General features: G+C 47.9%; 1 protein-coding gene across 1 annotated transcript in view; it reads left to right on the forward strand.

Annotated features, from left to right (window-relative positions):
- The window catches only part of macf1b (microtubule actin crosslinking factor 1b), a 565261-nt gene that overhangs the window by 38471 nt on the left and 501986 nt on the right, over nt 1–24804 (forward strand). Inside the window, exons 3-4 of the mRNA XM_085987168.1 lie at nt 11214–11315; nt 17547–17710. Of these exons, the coding sequence (XP_085843294.1) occupies nt 11214–11315; nt 17547–17710 (266 nt within the window). The remainder of the gene's footprint in view (nt 1–11213; nt 11316–17546; nt 17711–24804) is intronic.

The raw sequence follows: 24804 nt of genomic DNA on the forward strand, positions 1-24804 counted from the left end.
CTTAGCTGCTACTTCTGGATTTAACTTCTCTCCTCCTTTGTTCAAACTTGTCTTGGCGTGGCTCTTCCTCTGGGTTTCTCCAGTCTGGGACTGAACAGCACAACACTGGCTCCCCTGGGATCTTTCAAACATGTGTAGGAAGGAACCCTCTGGGAAAATGAACACTTTGGAAGTAGGAATGGGAATATTAACAATGAATCTGGGTCTAGATTCATTACATACAGGAACTTAGAACCATGCACGACTGGAGGGGAGCACTGGGGTGGGCAAAAGCTTAATAACTTTCATCCTCACTGTTTGGTGAAGAGAGAGGTAGATTGACAGAGACTAGGAAGATATAGACAGGTTAGTGGGTGGGTAGACGGGTTAGTGGGTGGGTAGACGTGTTAGTGGGTGGGTAGACGGGTTAGTGGGTGGGTAGACGTGTTAGTGGGTGGGTAGACGTGTTAGTGGGTGGGCAGACGTGTTAGTGGGTGGGTAGACGTGTTAGTGGGTGGGTAGACGTGTTAGTGGGTGGGTAGACGTGTTAGTGGGTGGGTAGACGTGTTAGTGGGTGGGTAGACGTGTTAGTGGGTGGGTAGACGTGTTAGTGGGTGGGTAGACGTGTTAGTGGGTGGGTAGACGGGTTAGTGAGTGGGCAGATAGGTTAGTGGGTGGGTAGACGGGTTAGTGGGTGGGTAGACAGGTTAGTGGGTGGGTAGATGGGTTAGTGGGTGGGTAGACAGGTTAGTGGGTGGGTAGACGGGTTAGTGGGTGGGTAGACGTGTTAGTGGGTGGGTAGACGTGTTAGTGGGTGGGTAGACGGGTTAGTGAGTGGGCAGATAGGTTAGTGGGTGGGTAGACGGGTTAGTGGGTGGGTAGACAGGTTAGTGGGTGGGTAGATGGGTTAGTGGGTGGGTAGACAGGTTAGTGGGTGGGTAGACGGGTTAGTGGGTGGGTAGACGGGTTAGTGGGTGGGTAGACGGGTTAGTGGGTGGGCAGATAGGTTAGTGGGTGGGTAGATGGGTTAGTGGGTGGGTAGACAGGTTAGTGGGTGGGTAGACGTGTTAGTGGGTGGGTAGACGTGTTAGTGGGTGGGCAGACGGGTTAGTGGGTGGGCAGACGGGTTAGTGGGTGGGTAGACGGGTTAGTGGGTGGGTAGACAGGTTAGTGGGTGGGTAGACGTGTTAGTGGGTGGGTAGACGTGTTAGTGGGTGGGTAGACGGGTTAGTGGGTGGGTAGACGGGTTAGTGGGTGGGTAGACGGGTTAGTGGGTGGGTAGACAGGTTAGTGGGTGGGTAGACGTGTTAGTGGGTGGGTAGACGGGTTAGTGGGTGGGTAGACGTGTTAGTGGGTGGGTAGACGGGTTAGTGGGTGGGTAGACGTGTTAGTGGGTGGGTAGACGTGTTAGTGGGTGGGCAGACGTGTTAGTGGGTGGGCAGACGTGTTAGTGGGTGGGTAGACGTGTTAGTGGGTGGGTAGACGTGTTAGTGGGTGGGTAGACGTGTTAGTGGGTGGGTAGACGTGTTAGTGGGTGGGTAGACGTGTTAGTGGGTGGGTAGACGGGTTAGTGAGTGGGCAGATAGGTTAGTGGGTGGGTAGACGGGTTAGTGGGTGGGTAGACAGGTTAGTGGGTGGGTAGATGGGTTAGTGGGTGGGTAGACAGGTTAGTGGGTGGGTAGACGGGTTAGTGGGTGGGTAGACGTGTTAGTGGGTGGGTAGACGTGTTAGTGGGTGGGTAGACGGGTTAGTGAGTGGGCAGATAGGTTAGTGGGTGGGTAGACGGGTTAGTGGGTGGGTAGACAGGTTAGTGGGTGGGTAGATGGGTTAGTGGGTGGGTAGACAGGTTAGTGGGTGGGTAGACGGGTTAGTGGGTGGGTAGACGGGTTAGTGGGTGGGTAGACGGGTTAGTGGGTGGGCAGATAGGTTAGTGGGTGGGTAGATGGGTTAGTGGGTGGGTAGACAGGTTAGTGGGTGGGTAGACGTGTTAGTGGGTGGGTAGACGTGTTAGTGGGTGGGCAGACGGGTTAGTGGGTGGGTAGACGGGTTAGTGGGTGGGTAGACAGGTTAGTGGGTGGGTAGACGTGTTAGTGGGTGGGTAGACGTGTTAGTGGGTGGGTAGACGGGTTAGTGGGTGGGTAGACGGGTTAGTGGGTGGGTAGACGGGTTAGTGGGTGGGTAGACAGGTTAGTGGGTGGGTAGACGTGTTAGTGGGTGGGTAGACGGGTTAGTGGGTGGGCAGACGGGTTAGTGGGTGGGTAGACGGGTTAGTGGGTGGGTAGACGTGTTAGTGGGTGGGTAGACGGGTTAGTGGGTGGGCAGACAGGTTAGTGGGTGGGTAGACAGGTTAGTGGGTGGGTAGACGTGTTAGTGGGTGGGTAGACGGGTTAGTGGGTGGGTAGACGGGTTAGTGGGTGGGTAGACGGGTTAGTGGGTGGGTAGACGTGTTAGTGGGTGGGCAGACGGGTTAGTGGGTGGGCAGACAGGTTAGTGGGTGGGTAGACAGGTTAGTGGGTGGGTAGACGTGTTAGTGGGTGGGCAGACGGGTTAGTGGGTGGGCAGACGGGTTAGTGGGTGGGTAGACAGGTTAGTGGGTGGGTAGACGTGTTAGTGGGTGGGTAGACGGGTTAGTGGGTGGGCAGACGGGTTAGTGGGTAGACAGACAGGTTAGTGGGTGGGCAGACGGGTTAGTGGGTGGGTAGACGGGTTAGTGGGTGGGCAGACGGGTTAGTGGGTAGACAGACAGGTTAGTGGGTGGGTAGACGGGTTAGTGGGTGGGTAGACAGGTTAGTGGGTGGGTAGACGTGTTAGTGGGTGGGTAGACGTGTTAGTGGGTGGGTAGACAGGTTAGTGGGTGGGTAGACAGGTTAGTGGGTGGGCAGACGGGTTAGTGGGTGGGTAGACGGGTTAGTGGGTGGGTAGACAGGTTAGTGGGTGGGCAGACGGGTTAGTGGGTGGGCAGACAGGTTAGTGGGTGGGTAGACAGGTTAGTGGGTGGGTAGACGTGTTAGTGGGTGGGCAGACGGGTTAGTGGGTGGGCAGACGGGTTAGTGGGTGGGTAGACAGGTTAGTGGGTGGGTAGACGTGTTAGTGGGTGGGTAGACGTGTTAGTGGGTGGGCAGACGGGTTAGTGGGTGGGCAGACGGGTTAGTGGGTGGGCAGACAGGTTAGTGGGTGGGTAGACAGGTTAGTGGGTGGGTAGACAGGTTAGTGGGTGGGTAGACGTGTTAGTGGGTGGGCAGACGGGTTAGTGGGTAGACAGACAGGTTAGTGGGTGGGTAGACGTGTTAGTGGGTGGGCAGATAGGTTAGTGAAGTTCTCCTCCAAGTCACACACCATCCTGACTTAGAAGTATATCGCCGCTCTTCATCGTCGCTGGGTCAAAGTCCTGGAAACCCCTCCCTAACAGCACTGCGGGAGCACCTTCACCACACGGACTGCAGTGGTTCAAGAAGGCAGCTCACCACCACCTTCTCAAGGGCAACTAGGGATGGGCAATAAATGCCGGCCTTGCCAGTGACACCCAGATCCCATAAAAATGAATTTAAAAAAAAAGACAGGTTAGTGGTGGGCAGATGGGTTAGTGGATAGATAGACAGTTAGTGGATGTTTAGATTGGTAAGTTTATATAATGAAGAAAAATAAGGATTGGGGGTGAAGACTCGATGGAAAGACACTGAAGGATTTGGATGGACAGAGAGATCCCGGGGTTCAAATACAAAATATCTGAGAGTATGAGTGCAGGGAGATAAAACTGTAAAAAGACCAACAGCATTCAGAGTTTTATAAAAAGGGGCACAGAGTACAAGAGTAAATAAGTGATGACAAATTCATACAAAACACTGGTTAGCCCATAGTTAGAGACTGAGAGCAGTGTTGGGCCCCATTATAGAAAGGACATTAAATCCACGGAGAGTGTAGATTCACCAGGATAATGCAAGGGATGGGAGACTAGAGTGATGAGGAGAGACTGGAACTGTGCAGGAGATTTAATAGAGGATAGAGTGAATAGAGAGAGACTACTTCCTCTGTTTAGGGGGTCAGTGATGAGGGATCATCAATTTAAAATGATCACTAATAGTGAGGAGAGAGGATAGGAAAACATTCTTTACACAGAGAGTTGTTGGAGCAGGGAATGCTTTACCACAGGGAGGTAGAGACCATGGACCAGGTGACTTTTTTAGTTTGAGTATTGCCAACCTTTTAAGTACCTCTTCTTTATCTATTTTTATCCTATCCAATATTGCTGCAACCTCCTTCTTTACTCCTGCATTGGCAGGATCCTCTTCAATGAAGACAGATGCAAAGTCCTCATTTAGTACCTCATCATGCTCTCTGCCTCCACGAGAAGATCTCCTTTTTGGTCCCTAATCGGCCCCACACTTCCTTTGACCACCATTTTACTCAGTTGTGTGTTATGGATTAGAAGACCATGTTGGGCGTGTTGGATGTGTTGAGTGTGTTGGGTGATGAGTGTGTTGGGTGATGAGTGTGTTGGGTGATGAGTGTGTTGGGTGATAAGTGTGTTGGTTGTGTGGTGTGTTAGAAACATAGAAAAATAGGAGCAGGAGTAGGCCATCCGGCCCTTCGAGCCTGCTCCACCATTCAATATGATCATGGCTGATCCTCTATCTCAGTACCATATTCCCGCTCTCTCCCCATACCCCTTGATGCCTTTTGTGTCTAGAAATCTATCTCCTTAATAAATACATTCAGTGACGTGGCCTCCACAGCCTTCTGTGGTAGAGAATTCCACAGGTTCACCACCCTCTGAGTGAAGAAATTTCTCCTCATCTCAGTCCTAAATGTCCTACCCCATATCCTGAGACTGTGACTCCTCATTCTAGACCCCCCAGCCAGGGGAAACATCCTCCCTGCAGCCAGTCTGTCTAGCCCTGTCAGAACTTTATACGTTTCAATGAGATCCTCTCATTCTTCTAAACTCTAGTGAATAAAGGTCGAGTCGACCCAATCTCTTCTCATACGACAGTCCTGCCATCCCAGGAATCAGTCTGGTGAACCTTCGCTGCACTCCCTCTATGGCAAGTATATCCTTTCTTAGGTAAGGAGACCAAAACTCCAGGTGTGGTCTCACCAAGGCCCTGTATAACTGTAGTAAGACATCCTTGCTCCTGTACTCAAATCCTCTTGCAATGAAGGCCAACATACCATTTGCCTTCCTAACTGCTTGCTGCACCTGTATGTTTGCTTTCAGTGACTGGTGTACAAGGACACCCAGGTCCCTTTGTACATCAGCATTTTCCAATCTACCACCATTTAAATAATACTATGCCTTTCTGTTTTTCCTACCGAAGTGGATAACTTCACATTTATCCACGTTATACTGCATCTGCCATGTATTTGCCAACTCACTCAACTTGTCTAAATCGCCTTGAAGCCTCTTTGCATCCTCCTCACAACTCACAATCCCACCTAGTTTCGTGTCGTCAGCAAACTTGGAAATATTACATTTGGATCCCTCATCCAAATCATTGATATATATTGTGAATAGCTGGGGCCCAAGCACTGATCCCTGCAGTACCTCACTAGTCACCGCCTGCCACCCCAAAAATGACCCATTTATTCCTACTCTCTGTTTCCTGTCTGTTAACCAATTTTCAATCCATGCCAGTATATTACCCCCAATCCCATGTGCTTTAACTTTGCACACTAACCTCAAATATGGGACTTTATCAAAGGCCTTCGGAAAATCCAAATACAACACATCCACTGGTTCTCCCTTATCTATTCTACCAGTTACATCCTCAAAAAACTCCAGTAGGTTTGTCAAACATAATTTCCCTTTCATAAATCCATGTTGACTTTGTTTAATCCTGTTGATATTTTCTAAGTGTCCTGTTATCACATCCTTTGTGATAGACTCTAGCATTTTCCCTACTACTGATGTTAGGCTAACCGGTCTGTAGTTCCCTGTTTTCTCGCTCCCTCCTTTTTTAAATAGTGGGGTTACATTTGCCACCCTCCAATCTGCAGGAACTGATCCATAATCTATAGAATTTTGGAAGATGACAACCAATGCATCCACTATTTCCATGGCTACCTCTTTAAGTACTCTGAGATGCTGATTATCAGGCCCTGGGGATTTATCAGCTTTCAGTCCCATTAATTTCTCCAGCACTATTTTTTTACCAATACTAATTTCCTTTAATTCCTCCTTCTCACTAGACCCTTGGTCCCCTAGCATTTCTGGGAAATTATTTGTGTCCTCTTCCGTGAAGACAGAACCAAAGTATTTGTTTAATTGCTCAGCCATTTCCTTGTTCCCCATTATAAATTCTCCCGTTTCTGACTGTAAGGGACCTACATTTGTCTTCACGAATCTTTTTCTTTTTACATACTTGTAGAAACTTTTACAGTCTGCTTTTATGTTCCTTGCAAGTTTACTCTCATACTCTATTTTCCCCTCTTAATCAATCTCTTGGTCCTTTTTTGCTGAACTCTAAACTGCTCCCAATCCTCAGGCTTGCGACTGTTTCCGGCAACTTTATATGACTCCTCTTTGGATTTAATACTAGCCTTCATTTATTTTATTAGCCATGGCTGGGCCGCTTTTCCTTTTGTATTTTTGCGCCAGAAAGGAACGTATAACTTGCAATTCATGCATTTGTTCCTTAAATGTTAGCCATTGTCTATCCACCGTCATGCCTTTTAATGAAGCTCCCCAATCTATCATAGCCAACTCACTCCTCATATTATCGTAGTTTCCTTTGTTTAGATTTAGGACCCTAGTTTCTGATTGGACTTCTTCACTTTCCATCTTAATGAAGAATTCTATCATGTTATGGTCACTCTTCCCTAAAGGACCCCGCACAACAAGATTATTAATTAACCCCTTCTCATTGCACAATACCCAATCTAGGATAGCCTGTTCCCTAGTTGGCTCCTCAACGTACTGGTCTAAAAAACCATCTCGTACACAGTTCAGGAATTCATCCTCCACAGTATTATTGCTAAATTGTTGGGTGTGTTGGGTGTGTTGGGTGTGTTGGGTGTGCAGAGGGTGCGGTGATTGTGTCGGGTGCGGAGGGTGTGCTCTGTTTGATGGGGCTGATGGGCGTGATGAGGAAACCATGTTGGATCTTTCTAAGTAGAATTCAATAATTAAGCTAAATCGTAGTAAATAAAAGGGTATTGTAAGGGTTAAGTCATGGAAGGGCAGCTCGGACCCGTGTCATGCTCCTCCTGTGCCATGTGGGAAATCAGGGACACTGTCCCTGACAACTATGTGTGCAGGAAGTGTGTCCAGCTGCAGCTCCTAGCGGACCGCATGGCGGCGCTGGAGCTGCGAATGGACTCACTCTGGAGCATACGCGATGCTGAGGATCTTGTGGATAGCACATTCAGTGAGTTGGTCACGCCGCAGGTAAAGGCTAGCTCAGACAGTAAATGGGTGACCAAAAGGCAGGGTAAAGGCAGGAAGGTAGTGCAGGAGTCACCTGCGGTCATCTCCCTCCAAAACAGGTTTACCGTTTTGGGTACTGTTGGGGGAGATGACTTATCAGGGGAAGGCACCAGCAGCCAGGTTCAGGGCACCATGACTGGCTCTGCTGCACAGAAGGGCGGGAAAAAGAGGGATAGGGCTATAGTGATAGGGGATTCAATTGTAAGGGGGATAGATAGGAGTTTCTGTGGCCGAGACCGAGACTCCAAGATGGTATGTTGCCTCCCTGGTGCAAGGGTCAAGGATGTCTCGGAGCGGGTGCAGAGCATTCTGAAGGGGGAGGGGGATCAGCCAGTTGTCGTGGTACATGTAGGTACCAACGATGTAGGTAAAAAGAGGGAGGAGGTCCTACAAGCTGAATTTAGGGAGTTAGGAGCTAAATTGAAAAGTAGGACCTCAAAGGTAGTAATCTCTGGATTGCTACCAGTGCCACGAGCTAATAAGTTTAGAGAGAGTAAGATAGATAAGCTAAATACGTGGCTTGAGCAGTGGTGCAAGGGAGAGGGATTTAAATTCTTGAGGCATTGGAACCAGTTCTTGGGGAGGAGTGACCTGTACCAAGGGGACGGTCTACACCTGAACTGTGAGGGAGCCGATGTCCTCGGGGTAATATTTTCTAGGGCGGTTCGGGAGGATTTAAACTAATTTGGCAGGGGGATGGGAACCTAGGTAGTGGAAAAGAGGGAAGTCATATGAAGTCAGAAATAGATGGTAGAAAGGTGAGAAGCAATAAGCAAAGGAGAGAAACACAAAGGGCCAAACTAATTCACAATGAGAGTGTGAAAAAAGCAAGCCTGAAGGCTTTGTATCTTAATGCTAGAAGCATTAGGAACAAGGTGGATGAATTAGTTGTGGCAATAGAGGTAAACAAGTATGATTTGATTGGGATTACAGAAACGTGGCTGCAGGGTGGGCAAGGCTGGGAACTTAACATCCAGGGATATACAATATTTAGGAAGGATCGGCAAAAAGGTAGGGGAGGTGGGGTAGCATTGCTGGTAAAGGAGGGGATTAATGCAATGGAAAGGAAGGATATTAACTCGGATGAAACGGAATCTGTATGGGTAGAAATGAGAAATAGCAAGGGGAGGAAAACGTTAGTGTGTGTGATATATAGGCCTCCAAATAGTAAATGGAGGTGAGGGAAGGCATAAAAAGGGAAATTAGAGAAGCGTGCGATAAGAGCACAGCTGTCATCATGGGTGACTTTAATTTACATATTGATTGGACTACCCAAATTAGTAAAAATTCTGAGGAGGAGGAATTCCTGGAATGTTTTCGGGACGGTTATCTGGACCAATATGTCGAGGAGCCGACTCGAGATCAGGCCATTTTAGACTGGGTATTGTGCAATGAGAAGGGACTTATCAGCAATCTTCTTGTACGAGGCCCCTTGGGTCAGAGCGATCATAATATGATCGAGCTCTCAGTCGAGATGGAGAGTGAGGAAATTGAATCAGAGACTAAGGTCCAGAACTTAAATAAAGGGAATTACGAGGGTATGAGACGGGAATTGGGTAAGATTGATTGGGTGGTGTTTCTGGGGGGATTGACAGTGGATAGACAATGGCAAGCATTCAAAGATAGAATGGAAGAATTCCAGAACATGTTTATACCGGTTTGGCATAAAAATAAACCTAAAAAGGTGACTCAACCGTGGATAACGAGGGAAATTAGGGACAGCATAAAATCAAAAAAAAGGGCATATCAACTGGCAAAAAAAAGCACCAGACCGGAAGATTGGGGGCAGTACAGGATACAGCAAAAGAGGACAAAGGGATTAATCAGGAAGGGGAAAATAGAATACGAAAGTAAACTTGCAGCAAACATAAAGACAGACTGCAAAAGCTTTTATCGGTATATCAGGAGGAAAAGACTGGTAAAATCCCAAGTCGGTCCCTTGCAGTCCGATTCGGGAGAATATATAATGGAGAATAAGGAAATGGCAGACCAATTAAACTCATACTTTGGCTCTGTATTCACAAAGGAGGACACAAATAACCTCCCAGGAATATCGGCAAACATAGGGACTAATGAGAGGGAGGAGCTGACAGAAATTAGTATCTCTAGGGATATGGTGTTGGGTAAGTTGAGGGGACTGAAGGCCGACAAATCCCCGGGACCTGATAAACTACATCCTAGGGTACTTAAGGAGGTGGCCCTGGAGATAGCAGATGCTCTAAGGATCATCTTCCGGAACTCCATTGACTCGGGAACAGTACCCGTGGATTGGAGGGTAGCTAATGTTATCCCAATATTTAAAAAGGGGGGTAGAGAGAAAGCAGGGAATTATAGGCCAGTAAGCCTTACATCGGTTGTGGGCAAAATGCGAGAGTCCATTATTAAGGATAAAATAGCGGAGCACTTGACAAATGGGGAAAGGATCGGACAGAGTCAACATGGATTTACAAAGGGTAAATCGTGTTTGACTAATCTGCTGGAATTTTTTGAGGAAGTAACTGGTAAAATAGATGGGGGAGAGCCAATGGATGTGGTGTACCTTGACTTCCAGAAAGCCTTCGATAAGGTTCCACACAAAAGATTATCATGCAAAATTAAGGCTCATGGGATTGGGGGCAAAGTATTAACGTGGATAGAGAACTGGCTGGCGGATAGAAAACAGAGAGTTGGAATAAACGACTCGTTTTCGGAGTGGCAGGCAGTGACCAGCGGGGTGCCGCAAGGATCTGTCCTGGGACCCCAGCTGTTCACAATATATATAAATGATCTGGATCAGGGAATTGGATGCAATATTTCCAAATTCGCTGACGACACTAAACTAGGAGGAGGGGTGGGCTCTGATGAGGATGTCAGGAGGCTACAGTGCGATTTGGACAGGTTGGGGGAATGGGCGGATACGTGGCAGATGCACTATAATGTGGATAAATGCGAGGTTATCCACTTTGGGGGTAAAAACAGGAGGGTAGATTATTATCTAAATGGCAATAGATTGGGAGATGGGGAAGTGCAGAGGGACCTGGGTGTTCTTGTGCACCAGTCACTGAAGGAGAGCATGCAGGTGCAACAGGCGATTAAGAAGGCAAATGGTATGTTGGCCTTCATATCAAGGGGGTTCGAGTATAGGAATAGGGATACCTTACTACAGCTGTACAAGGTGCTGGTGAGACCGCATCTGGAGTATTGTGTACAGTTTTGGTCGCCCCATCTGCGGAAGGATGTTCTTGCCATGGAAAGAGTGCAACGGCGATTCACCAGGCTGATACCTGGAATGGCGGGAATGACCTACGAAGAGAGATTAAATAGTTTGGGCTTGTACTCACTGGAGTTTAGAAGATTGAGAGGGGATCTCATCGAAACATATAAAATTATGGCAGGCCTGGACAGGCTGAATTCAGAGAGAATGTTTCCAATGGCCGGGGAGCACAGAACCAGGGGCCACAGTCTAAAAATAGCGGGCAAATCATTTAAAACAGAGATGAGGAAGAATTTCTTCACTCAAAGAGTGGTGAGCCTGTGGAATTCCCTGCCACAGAGGGCTGTGAAGGCTAATTCAATAAATATTTTCAAGAGAGAATTGGATATATTTCTGAAGGCTAAGGGGATTAAGGGTTACGGAGAAAAGGCGGGGACGGGGTACTGAACTGGTAAGATCAGCTATGATCTCAGACGAAGATCAGCCATGATCTCATTGAATGGCGGAGCAGGCTCGAAGGGCCGAATGGCCTACTCCTGTTCCTATCTCTATGTTTCTATGTTTCTATGATCTGATGGCCTGGGTGTGTTAATATCTTTTTATATCTTACACATGAAGGAGGATTTAGGATCTCTGAGAGAAGGTAGACAGGAGATGATGGACCACAGAGCCTTGGAATTTGAAAACAACAATAGCCGATGGACCACACTTGATAGAAAGGTAAGGATTCCCGTACAAGTACCAAGGGTTATTCAGCATTAACTCTGGATGATACTGTAGGAGGAGCCTCTCCAGTCACTCACTCTGATGGGAGAGTGAGGTTGATATTGGTCCAATAATTGGATGCTTCCCCACACATCCTCCTGTCAGTGGGAGTGACTTTACCTGCCCCCACTTCAGTAAAGAGTGCGATGAAGAGAGTCTCTCTCTCTCTCTCTCTCTCTGTCCCTCTCACTCTCGCTCTGTCCCTCTTTCTCTTTCTCTCTTTGTCCATCCCTCTCCCTCTCTCTCTCTGACCCTCTTTCTCTCTCTCGCTCGCTCTGTCCATCTTTCTCTTTGTCTCTCTCTCTCTCTCTCTCTCTCTCTCTTTCTCTTTGTCTCTCTCTTTCTCTTTGTCTCTCTCTCTCTGTCCCTCTCTCACTCTCTCTCTCTCTCACTCTCACTCTCACTCTCACTCTCTCTCTCTCTGTCCCTCTCTCTCTCTCTCTCTCTCTCTCTCTCTGTCCCTCTCTCTCTCTCTCTCTCTCTCTCTCTCTCACTCTCAATTTTCAATTCAATTCAATTCAAATCGCTTTATTGGCATGATAAGGTACATCTTATGTTGCCAAAGCATCAAAATACATTTATGGTTGAACACATAAACGCAGTTCTATTCATACAGTGTATAAATAGGTATATCCCTGAGTGTATAAATATACATTCGCATTATTTATATATACTCTTTTCTTAGTTTACTGGTTGTCCCTCTGTTCATGGCAAGCTGTAACATAGTGTGCCGCCAGTGCTACACAGCTTCTCTCCTCCCCCAGTAGGTATGGGAGTTTTTGGTTGTCATTCAGATTTCTGAATTCAGGGCATATTTGTGAGAATTTTTAGTAGAAATTCTCCCTGATGCCCTGATATTTTCCACAGGCTGTGAGGAAGTGCATCTCTGTCTCCACTACTCCCTGACTGCAGTGAGAGCATATCCTGTCCTCTCTTGGCAGCCTGGTCTGCCTGTGTCTGCCTTTTTCGATTGCTAGGCTATGTTCGCTAAGTCTGTACCTTGTCAAGGTTTTTCTCATTTTGTTATCCTTTACCATGGTCAGGCACTCAGCATGTTGTATTGTCTGTTTAGGGTCAAGTAGCAATTGAGTTTGCTTTGGGTTTTTGTTGTTTCTGCCCAATATGACAGGTATTTTTCCTTTTGTTTAGTGACAATTGTGTTGGGTCGAATTCTCTCTGCTACGATGTCACTGTCCTGGGGCTGGTTATTGTTAGTAGTGTTAGTGGTTGCTTCACTGAGTCCCAGGACTAGTTGACTGAGGGAGTTATTCTTTATGGTCCTCTCTTGGCATTTCAAGGCTTCGTAATGATAGCAGTGGGGGTTGCTCATTTTTAGGTGTTTCCAAAATTTGGTGGCTCTTTCTTGGATAGTAATTATTAGCGGAAATTGGCCTAGTTCTGCCCTGCATGCATTGTTTACAGTTTTCCTTTGAGTCCGGAGGATACTTTTACAGAATTCTGCATGTAGGATCTCAATTGGGTGTTTGTCCCATTTTGCAAAGTCTTGTTGTGTTAGCGGTCCCCACACTTCACTGCCATAGAGTGCAATTGGTTCAATTACTGATTTGAAAATTTTGAGCCAAATGCTAATTGGGATTTCTATTTGGATTGATCTTTTAATGGCGTAGAAAGCCCTTCTTGCTTTCTCTTTCAGTTCATTCACAGCCAGTTTGAAATTTCCCGTAGAGCTGATTTTTATGCCCAAGTATGTGTAGTTAGTGGTTTGTTCGATTTTAGTTGTTCCTAGTGTGAGATTTATTTTGGGTCCCTGATGTCTGGATCTTTGTTGGAACATGAGGACTTTGGTTTTTTGGAGGTTTATTGTCAGGGCCCAGGTCTGACAGACTGATTCCAGCAGATTCAGGTTCTGCTGTAGACCCTCCTTAGTTGGTGACAGTAGAACCAGGTCGTCTGCATAGAGGAGGAATTTAACCTTGGATTCATATAGGGTGAGGCCGGGTGCTGTAGATTGTTCAAGTAGTTTTGCTAATTCATTTATGTAAATATTAAAGAGTGTCGGTGAGATTGGCGAGCCCTGCGTCACCCCCCGCCCCTGTGGGAAGTATTTTGTTTGTTTGTCTCCAATTTTAACTGCACTTTTGTTGTTTGTATACATTGATTTAATTACATCATATGTTTTTCCCCCTACCCCGCTTTCGATAAGTTTCAGGAATAGACCGTCGTGCCAGATGGAATCGAAAGCCTTCTGGAAATCTATAAAGCATGCGTAGATTTTGCTTTTGTTTTGATGGACGTGTTTGTCAATTAGGGTCTGTAGGGTGAAGATATGATCTGATGTTCTATAGTTTGGCAGGAATCCAATTTGGCTTTTACTCAAGACATTGTGCTCCTCAAGGAAGTTTATAAGTCTTTTGTTTATGATACTACAGAAAACCTTTCCCATGTTACTGTTTACACAGATGCCTCGATAGTTATTTGGGTCTCCTTTATCCCCACTTTTGTATATGGGCGTTATGAGTCCTTTGTTCCAGATATCAGGGAAGTAACCGACACTCAGAACCAAGTTGAAGAGTTTCAGTATAGCCAATCTCATTTTATCGTCCGTGTGTTTAATCATCTCGCTTAGGATCCCGTCTGCCCCGCAAGCCTTTCCTGGTCGCAGGTCCTTGAGTTTTTCAATTAGCTCTTTTTCAGATATTATGGTGTCTATCGGGTTTTGGTTATCTTTTATGGCAGATTCTAGCTTTCCCAGTTTTTCGCATATTTGGTATTGCTCTGGGCTTAGTGTGTTTTTCTGGTATAATTTTTCAAAATGGTTTTCCCATGTGTCACCGTTTTGAATGGCCAATTCGTCATGTTGTTTTTTGTGTAATGTATTCCAGTTGTCCCAGAAACAATTGGAATCAATGGATTCCTCAATGGAGATGAGTGTATTCTTAATATACTGCTCTTTCTTGGTTCTGAGTGTGCGTTTGTATTGTGTTAGTGCCTGACAATAAGCAAGGCATAATTTCTCGTTTTCTGGTTGTCTGTGTTTTTGGTTTGATATTTCTCTGAGTTTTTTTCTCATGTTCTGGCAATCGGAGTCAAACCATTTTTCGTAGTTTTTTGTTTTGGGTTTGTTCTTTCGAACTTTCAAGTTTGACATTGATGCCAGATTATCAAAAATATTATTTCGGTTATTCACTGCCCGGTTTACGCCTTCTTTATTGTGTGTGTATGTATTTTCCAGAAAGGTGTCCAAGAGAGCTTGAGTTGTTTGGTTGCTAATTGATTTCTGGTATATTTCTGTGCTGTTTTTGGCCCATCTGTAGGATTTTTTAATGTTGTACAGTTTACTGGGTTGTGTTTCTGTGTTGGTTGTTTCTGTCCTTTCAAGATATGCAGTAATTTGACTGTGGTCTGACAATGTTGTTTGCGGTTTGACGGTGAATGTTCTGAAAGAGGATGGGTCTAGATCTGTAATCATATAGTCTACGGTGCTGAAGCCAAGAGGTGAGCAATAGGTGGGTCTTCCTAGGAAGTCTCCCAATAACCTACCATTGACAATGTACAGACCCAGGCTTCGACAGAGCTGCAGTAGCTGTTTTCCGTTAGTATTTGTCTGTTTGTCGCAGTTATGCCTGTGTGGATGGGAAGGGAGATCAAAATGGTTATTCCCAAATATGTAATTATTCCCGTGATTGTTGGTGAAGTCTGGTTCTTCTCCCATTCTTGAGTTGAGGTCCCCACATATCAATACATTTCCCTTGGCCTGGAATTGGATAATCTCCCTCTCTATGTTGGAGAAGGTGTCCTCTTTGAAGTACGGGGAATCTGTCGGGGGGATATAGAGTGTGCAAATGAAAATATCTTTCCTGCTGGAGATGATGCCCCTCTTAATTTTTAGCCATAGGTGGTTTTCGCCCTCTCACTCTCACTCTCACTCTCACTCTCTCTGTCCCCTCTCCCTCTTTCTCTCAGTGCCTCTAACCTTGCTCCTCTGGCTCTAATGGCAGGCGTCTCCCGGACTGTTACTCTTCTGGCCTCAGGGACTTTCGATGACAGTTTGGCGACACTGCAGAGCTGGATCAATGACATTGAAGAACTAACAGCCAATCAGAGACCTCTCTCCTCAGAGGTGGAGGGGGTGAAAACACAGCTGCAGGAACAGAAGGTAATGGTCTTATTGAAACATCAGAGGGTCTGTCAGGGTAGATGCTGAGAGGCTGTTTCCCCTGGGAGTCTAGAACTGGGGGGCAGTCTCAGGATAATGGCAGGCATTTAGGACTGAGATGAGGAGAAATGTCTTCACTCAGGGGCGGTGAATCTTTGGAATTCTCTACCCAGAGGGCCGTGGAGGCTCAGTCTTTGAGTATATTCAAGACAGAGATCAATAGATTTTTGGGCACTAAGGGAATCCAGGGATATGGGGATCGGGCGGGAAAGTGGAGATGAGTAGAAGATCAGCCATGATCTTATTGAATGGTGGAGCAGGTTCGAGGGGCCGAATTGCCTACTCCTGCTCCTAATTCTTATGTTCTTACGTTCTAATGACTGGGTTACACAGAGGAAAGGTTAGGGCACAGCAAAATACCGCGGAAGCTGGTTAATCTGAATTAAAACAGAAAATGCTGGGAACACTCATCAGGTCAGGCAGCACCTGTGGAGAGAGAAACAGAGTTAACGTTTCATATCGATGACCTTTCATAATGGGTTTAGGGGATGCATGGGGAAAGGGTTAGGGGTTACACGGGGAAATGGGTTAGGGGTTACATGGGGAAAGGGTTGGGGAAAATGTTGGGATTAAGCTGGAGTGAGTTAACCAGAGGAATGGGTGAAGAGTTACACAGGGACGTGATGAGGTGATCGGGGATTATCCATTGGACTTAGTGGAAAGTGCCCTGTTTTCTGTTTTTTAAGTCAACTGATGGGCAGATTATAAAGGGTGTATGAAGGGGATTTAATGAGCGGGGTAGAGTCTGTGATGGGCAGATTGTACAGGGTGTGTGATGGGGATTTAATGGGTGGGGTAGAGTCTGTGATGGCAGATTGTACAGGGTGTGTGATGGGGATTTAATGGTTGGGGTAGAGTCTTTGGGCAGATTGTACAGGGTGTGATGGGGATTTAATGGTGGGGTGGAGTCTGTGATGGGCGGATTGTACAGGGTGTGTGATGGGGATTTAATGGGTGGGGTAGAGTCTGTGATGGGCAGATTGTACAGGGTGTGTGATGGGGATTTAATGGGTGGGGTAGAGTCTGTGATGGGCAGATTGTACAGGGTGTGTGATGGGGATTAATGGGCGGGTGGTAGAGTCTGTGATGGCAGATTGTACAGGGTGTGTGATGGGGATTTAATGGGTGTGGTAGAGTCTGTGATGGGCAGATTGTACAGGTTGTGATGGGGTTTTAATGGGTGGGGTAGAGTCTGTGATGGGCAGATTGTACAGGTTGTGTGATGGGGATTTAATGGGCGGGGTAGAGTCTGTGATGGGCAGATTGTACAGGGTGTGTGAAGGGGATTTAATGGGTGGGGTAGAGTCTGTGATGGGCGGATTGTACAGGGTGTGTGATGGGGATTTAATGGGTGGGGTAGAGTCTGTGATGGGCAGATTGTACAGGTGTGTGATGGGGATTTAATGGGCGGGGTAGAGTCTGTGATGGGCAGATTGTACAGGGTGTGTGATGGGGATTTAATGGGCGGGTAGAGTCTGTGATGGGCAGATTGTACAGGGTGTGATGGGGATTTAATGGGTGGGGTAGAGTCTGATGGGCAGATTGTACAGGGTGTGTGATGGGGATTTAATGGGCGGGGTAGAGTCTGTGATGGGCAGATTGTACAGGGTGTGTGATGGGGATTTAATGGGCGGGGTAGAGTCTGTGATGGGCAGATTGTACAGGGTGTGTGATGGGGATTTAATGGGCGGGGTAGAGTCTGTGATGGGCAGATTGTACAGGGTGTGATGGGGATTTAATGGGTGGGGTAGAGTCTGTGATGGGCAGATTGTACAGGGTGTGTGATGGGGATTTAATGGGTGGGGTAGAGTCTGTGATGGGTGGATTGTCCAGGGTGTGTGATGGGGATTTAATGGGTGGGGTAGAGTCAGTGATGGGCAGATTGTACAGGGTATGTGATGGGGATTTAATGGGTGGGGTAGAGTCTGTGATGGGCTGATTGTACAGGCCGTGTATTTGGTTGATCATCTATCCGTTTTGTTTGACCTGAATTTCTGTTTATTTTTCAGCTGCTGAAACGCCTTTTGGAATCTCAGCGGGCGAGTGTTGAATCTGTGACTGAGGGGGAACAGCAGCTGATCGAGACTCTGGGGTCAAAGAATGAGAGGATCCGCGAGAATCTATGTGATGTGCACCAACGCTGGGCAGCCCTGCTCACAACTGCTGATGATAGGTGTGTGGGGTTTAGGCTGATTGACACGAGGGAGTGTCAGTGACGGCAGTAGTCTCCCCGGTTGTACACTGAACTGGATGAGCGACAAGGCTGTGGGTTCATTGCTGATCTGTGTTGAGTGGCTGGTTTCAGCAGTGGGATTACACTGACCTGGGCTGGGGTGTCGGTGAGTTGGTCTGGTTTTACTGTTGACTATCCAGTGAGTCCTGCTGGAAGAATGTACGAGTTCTGGGTCTTGCTTTGTAGCGAGGGGGGGTCGGTGTGGGGCGAGGGGGGGGGTCGGTGTGGGGCGAGGGGGGGTCGGTGTGGGGCGAGGGGGGGTCGGTGTGGGGCGAGGGGGGTCGGTGTGGGGCAAGGGGGGGGTCGGCGTGGGGCCAGGGGGGGTCAGTGTGGGGCGAGGGGGTGTCAAAAAAAAATTATTCCACTGAGGAAAAAAGGGTGTAAAAGAAAAGATAGCCATCCGTGGCTAAGTAAAGTAATTAAGGATAGTATCCGACTAAAAACAAGGGCATATAGGTAGCCAAATCTAGTGGGAAGATAGAAGATTGGAAGTCTTTAAAAGACAGCAAAAAATAACTAAAAGATTGATTAAGAAAGGGAAGATAGGTTATGAAGTAAATTAGCAAAAAATATAAAAACGGATAGCAAAAGTTTCTATAGTTATATAAATAGAAAAAGGGTGGCTAAAGTAAATGTTGGTCCCTCAGAGGATGAGGCTGGGAAACTAATGGTGGGAAACATGGAGATGGCAACAACGCTGAACAAATATTTTGTATCAGTCTTTACGGTAGAGGACACTAAGAATATCCCAACACTGGACAAACAGGGGGCTCTAGGAGGAGAGGAGCTAAATACGATTAAAATCACTAAGGAAGTGGTACTTGGTAAAATAATGGGACTTAAGCCGGATAAATCCCCTGGACCTGATGGCTTACATCCTAGGGTCTTGAGGGAAGTGGCGGTAGGGATTGTGGATGCATTGGTAATAATTTTCCAAAACTCCCTGGACTCAGCAAAGGTCCCGGCAGATTGGAAAACTGCAAATGTAACACCCTTATTTAAAAAGGGTAGTAGGCAGAAGGCTGGAAACTATAGACCTGTTAGCCTAACATCTGTAGTTGGTAAAATGTTAGAGTCCATTATTAAGGAGACAGTAACGGGACATTTGGATAATCATAATTTAATAGGACAAACTCAGCATGGTTTCATGAAGGGGAAGTCATGTTTGACAAATTTGCTTGAGTTCTTTGAGGAAGTAACATACAGGGTGGATAAAGGAGAACCAGTGGACGTAGTGTATTTAGACTTCCAAAAGGCATTTGACAAGGTGCCACACAAAAGACTTAGGTAGCAGTGGAGAAATTAAAAACCAGAGCGTGTCAGGAAGGGGCAGAAGGTATGGAGTAAAAGGTAAAGCAATAAAAAGGGCAAAAGCAGGAACTAAGTGTCACGAAACATATTTGAAAGTTCTCTATCTGAATGCACGTAGCATTCGTAACAAAATAGACGAGTTAATGGCACAAATAACTACATATGGGTATGATCTTGTGGCCATTACAGAAACATGGCTGCAGGGTGACAATGCCTGGGAATTAAACATACCAGGTTATTTAACGATCAGGAAGGACAGGCAGGAAGGAAGGGGAGGTGGGGTGGCTATGTTAATAAAGGAAGGAATCACTGTAATACAGAGAAATGATATTGGGTCGAAAGATCAGGATAATGAAACAGTTTGGGTGGAGATAAGGAATAATAAGGGGAAAAAAACACTAGTGGGCATAGTCTATAGGCCTCCGAACAGTTGCAACTCTGTTGGACGGAGTATCAATCAGGAAATAGTTGAGGCTTGTAATAGGGGAACATCTATAATTATGGGGGATTTTAACTATCATATTAATTGGACAAATCAAATTGGGCAGGGCTGCCTTGAGAATGAGTTCATTGAGTGTATTAGGGATGGGTTTCTTGAGCAGTATGTAACTGAACCGACCAGGGGGCAAGCAACCTTAGATCTGGTCCTGTGTAATGAGACAGGATTAATTAAAAATGTACCAGTAAAGGAGCCCCTTGGAATGAGTGACCATAACATGGTTGAATTCCATATTCAATTAGAGGGTGAGAAGGTTGGATCTCAAACAAGCGTGCTAAGCTTGAATAAAGGAGACTATGAAGGTATGAGAGCAGAATTGAGTAGAGTGGATTGGGAAAATAGATTAAAGGGTAAGACGATACATGATCAGTGGTGTACATTTAAGGAGTTATTTTACAACTTCCAAAAAATATATATTCCACTGAGAAGAAAAGGATGTAAAAGAAAAGACAGCCATCCGTGGCTAAGTAAAGAAATTAAGGATAGTATTCGACTAAAAACAAGGGCATATAAGGTAGCCAAATCTAGTGGGAGGATAGAGGATTGGGAAAACTTTAAAAGACAGCAAAAAATAACAAAAAGATTGATTAAGAAAGGGAAGATAGATTATGAAAGTAAATTAGCAAAAAATATAAAAACAGATCGTAAGAGTTTTTATAGTTATATAAAAAGAAAAAAGAAAAAGGGTGGCTAAAGTAAATGTTGGTCCCTTAGAGGATGAGACCGGGAAATTAATGGTGGGAAATATGGAGATGGCAAAAACACTGAATGAATATTTTGTATCAGTCTTTACAGTAGAGGACACTAAGAATATCCCAACACTGGACAAACAGGGGGCTATGGGGGGGAGGAGCTAAACACGATCAAAATCACGAAGGAAGTGGTACTCGGTAAAATAATGGGACTCAAAGCGGATAAATCACCTGGACCGGAATACTTACATCCTAGGGTCTTGAGGGAAGTGGCGGTAGGGATTGTGGATGCATTGGTAATAATTTTCCAAAACTCCCTGGACTCGGCAAAGGTCCCGGCAGACTGGAAAACTGCTAATGTATCACCCTTATTTAAAAAGGGCAGTAGACAGAAGGCTGGAAACTATAGACTGGTTAGCCTAACATCTGTGGTAGGTAAAATTTTGGAGTCCATTATTAAGGAGACAGTAACAGGACATTTGGATAATCATAATTTAATAGGACAAAGTCAGCATGGTTTTATGAAGGAGAAGTCATGTTTGACAAATTTGCTGGAGTTCTTTGAGGAAGTAACATATAGGGTGGATAAAGGGGAACCAGTGGACGTAGTGTATTTAGACTTCCAAAAGGCATTTGACAAGGTGCCACACAAAAGATTATTGCTTAAGATAAAAAATCACGGGATTGGAGGTAATATTCTGGCATGGATAAAGGATTGGCTATCTAACAGAAGGCAGAGAGTTGGGATAAATGGTTCATTCTCAGACTGGCAATCAGTAACTAGTGGTGTTCCGCAGGGGTCAGTGCTGGGTCCCCAACTCTTTACAATCTATATTAACGATTTGGAGGAGGGGACCGAGTGTAACATATCAAAGTTTGCAGATGATACTAAGATGGGGGGGGGGGAAAGTAGTGAGTGAGGAGGACATAAAAAACCTGCAAGGGGACATAGACAGGCTAAGTAAGTGGGCAGAGATTTGGCAGATGGAATACAATACTGGAAAGTGTGAGGTTATGCACTTTGGCAGGAAAAATCGTAGAGCAAGTTATTATCTTAATGGCAAGAAACTGGAAAGTACTGAAGTACAAAGGGATCTGGGGGTCCTGGTGCACGAAACTCAAAAAGTTAGTATGCAGGTGCAGCAAGTGATTAAGAAGGCCAATGGAATGTTGGCTTTCATTGCTAGGGGGATAGAATATAAAAATAGGGAGGTATTGCTTCAGTTGTACAAGGTATTGGTGAGACCGCACCTGGAATAATGCGTACAGTTTTGGTGTCCATACTTAAGAAAAGACATACTTGCTCTCGAGTCAGTACAAAGAAGGTTCACTCGGTTAATCCCGGGGATGAGGGGATGGACGTATGAGGAGAGGTTGAGTAGATTGGGACTCTACTCATTGGGGTTCAGAAGAATGAGAGGCGATCTTATTGAAACATATAAGATTGTGAAGGGGTTGGATCGGGTGGATGCGGGGAGGATGTTCCCGATGATGGGTGAAACTAGAACTAGGGGGCATAGTCTTAGAATAAGAGGCTGCTCTTTCAAAATTGAGATGAGGAGAAACTTCTTCACTCAGAGGGTGGTAGCTTTGTGGCATTTGCTGCCCCAGAAAGCTGTGGAAGCTGCATCATTAAATAAATTTAAAACAGAAATAGATAGTTTCCTAGAAGTAAAGGGAATTAAGGGTTACGGGGGGCGGGCAGGAAATTGGACATGAGTCTAGGTTCGGAATGGTCATGGCCCTGTGGGTAGTGGAGCGGGCCCAGGGGCCATTTAGCCTGGTTCTGTTCCTACTTCTTGTGTTCTAATTCTGTGTTAGATTTCAGGAGATGGTTTTATTCTTGTTCCTGGCTGGGCTGGAGATCGCCTTTACAGAAGGTAAGTACTGTAGAAAATATAGGGACAGAGTGATCTCCTGGAAGAGTTTCGATCGCCTAGATGGGTCGGAGAGGAATTTCCCAGATTTTTTCTCCCAAATTGGCCATTGGGTTTTTTATCTGGTTTTTCGCCTCTCCCAGGAGATCACATGGGTTCGGGTGGGATGGAGAGTGATAGAAGATTTGAGGTTAGGATCAGATCAGCCATGATCTTATTGAATGGTGGAGCAGGCTTGAGGGGCCGATTGACCTACTCCTGCTCCTATTTCTTCTGTTCTTATATTCTTATGGTGTGGGGCGAGGGGGTGTCGGTGTGGGGCGAGGGGGTGTCGGTGTGGGGCCAGGGGGTGTCGGTGTGGGGCCAGGGGGTGTCGGTGTGGGGCCAGGGGGTGTCGGTGTGGGGCCAGGGGGTGTCGGTGTGGGGCCAGGGGGGGTCGGTGTGGGGCCAGGGGGGGTCGGTGTGGGGCCAGGGGGGGTCGGTGTGGGGCCAGGGGGTTCGGTGTGGGGCCAGGGGGGGTCGGAGTGGGGCCAGGGGGTGTCGGTGTGGGGCCAGGGGGGGTCGGTGTGGGGCCAGGGGGGGTCGGTGTGGGGCCAGGGGGTTCGGTGTGGGGCCAGGGGGGGTCGGAGTGGGGCCAGGGGGGTTCGGAGTGGGGCCAGGGGGGGGTCGGAGTGGGGCCGGGGGGGGTCGGAGTGGGGCCAGGGGGGGCTCGGAGTGGGGCCGGGGGGGCTCGGAGTGGGGCCGGGGGGGGTCGGAGTGGGGCCAGGGGGTGTCAGAGTGGGACCGGGGGGGGTCGGAGTGGGGCCAGGGGGGGGTCGGAGTAGGGCCAGGGGGTGGTCGGAGTGGGGCCAGGGGGGGGTCGGAGTGGGGCCAGGGGGGGGTCGGAGTGGGGCCAGGGGGGGCTCGGAGTGGGGCCAGGGGGGGGTCGGAGTGGGGCCAGGGGGGGGTCGGAGTGGGGCCAGGGGGGGTCGGAGTGGGGCCAGGGGGGGGTCGGAGTGGGGCCAGGGGGGGGTCGGAGTGGGGCCGGGGGTGGGTCGGAGTGGGGCCAGGGGGGGTCGGAGTGGGGCCAGGGGGGGGTCGGAGTGGGGCCGGGGGGGGTCGGAGTGGGGCCAGGGGGGGCTCGGAGTGGGGCCGGGGGGGCTCGGAGTGGGGCCGGGGGGGGTCGGAGTGGGGCCAGGGGGTGTCAGAGTGGGACCGGGGGGGGTCGGAGTGGGGCCAGGGGGGGGTCGGAGTAGGGCCAGGGGGTGGTCGGAGTGGGGCCAGGGGGGGGTCGGAGTGGGGCCAGGGGGGGGTCGGAGTGGGGCCAGGGGGGGTCGGAGTGGGGCCAGGGGGGGGTCGGAGTAGGGCCAGTGGGGGGTCGGAGTGGGGCCAGGGGGGGTCGGAGTGGGGCCAGGGGGGGGTCGGAGTGGGGCCAGGGGGGGGTCGGAGTGGGGCCGGGGGTGGGTCGGAGTGGGGCCAGGGGGGGTCAGAGTGGGACCAGGGGGGGTCGGAGTGGGGCCAGGGGGGGGTCGGAGTGGGGCCAGGGGGGGTCGGAGTAGGGCCAGGGGGTGGTCGGAGTGGGGCCAGGGGGGGGTCGGAGTGGGGCCGGGGGTGGGTCGGAGTGGGGCCAGGGGTGGTCGGTGTGGGTGAAGGGTCAGTGTTTTGTTTGGTGACTGTTTTGATCCAGTAAAAGCTGGCCCATGTGTGCTGACCGTTGGTCAACCAGATATTGTCCCATTTGTTGTAACAGTAAAGTCCTATCCTGCAGCTCCCGGATGGTTGAAGGTCAATTCGATGGACCTTGGTCTCTTTCCTGTATAATTCCCGCGTTCATGTGGTACTGGGTGCAACAATTTTTGATAAAACTGAGCACTGTTTTTGACCAGTGCGTGCGTCAGTGTGTGTGTGACTGAATTTGACGATTCCAACGCTCTCCTGGCCGGCCTTCCATGTTCCACCCTACATGAACTTGAGCTCATCCAAAACTCTGCTGCCCGTATTCTAACTTGCACCATCCCATCCCAAGTTGTGCTCGCTGACCTACATTGGCTCTCGGTTGAGTAACGCCTCGATTTTTAAAAATTCTCATCCTTGTTTTCAAATCCCTCCATGGCCTCGCCCCCCCCACCCCCCCCCACCACCACCCCCGATCTCGGCGCTCCTCTAATTCTACCCTCTTGCGCAGCCCCGATTATAATTGCTCAAACATTGGTGGCCGTGCCTTCTGTTGCCGAGGCCCTAATCTTTGGAATTCCCTCCCTCTACCTCTCTCCTTCACCTCTCCTCCTTTAAGGTGGTGCTTAAAACCTATCTCTTTAACCAAGCTTTTGGTCACCTGTCCTAATGGGTTGGAGGATAGCTGATGTAACCCCACTATTTAAAAAAGGTGGTAGAGAGAAAACGGGGAATTATAGACCGGTAAGCCTGACATCGGTAGTGGGGAAAATGCTCGAGTCCATTATAAAAGATGTAATAGCAGAGCACTTGGAAAACAGTGACAGGATCGGACAAAGTCAACATGGATTTTGTTAGATCCGTGTGTTAATGGAGACACGGAATGCAGGAGTTGATTTAACAAGTGTTTACTGAACAAAGTCTGGAGGTGAACTAACAACACAAGACGCTACACAGGCTTATATACCCGAGTGGTCACTACTGGTACTACAGTATACAGGG

This window comes from Somniosus microcephalus, chromosome 5 (genome assembly GCF_052327205.1).
Source record: "Somniosus microcephalus isolate GS21.2 chromosome 5, FLI_Smic_1.0, whole genome shotgun sequence".
In the NCBI taxonomy this organism is placed as follows: Eukaryota; Metazoa; Chordata; class Chondrichthyes; order Squaliformes; family Somniosidae; genus Somniosus; species Somniosus microcephalus.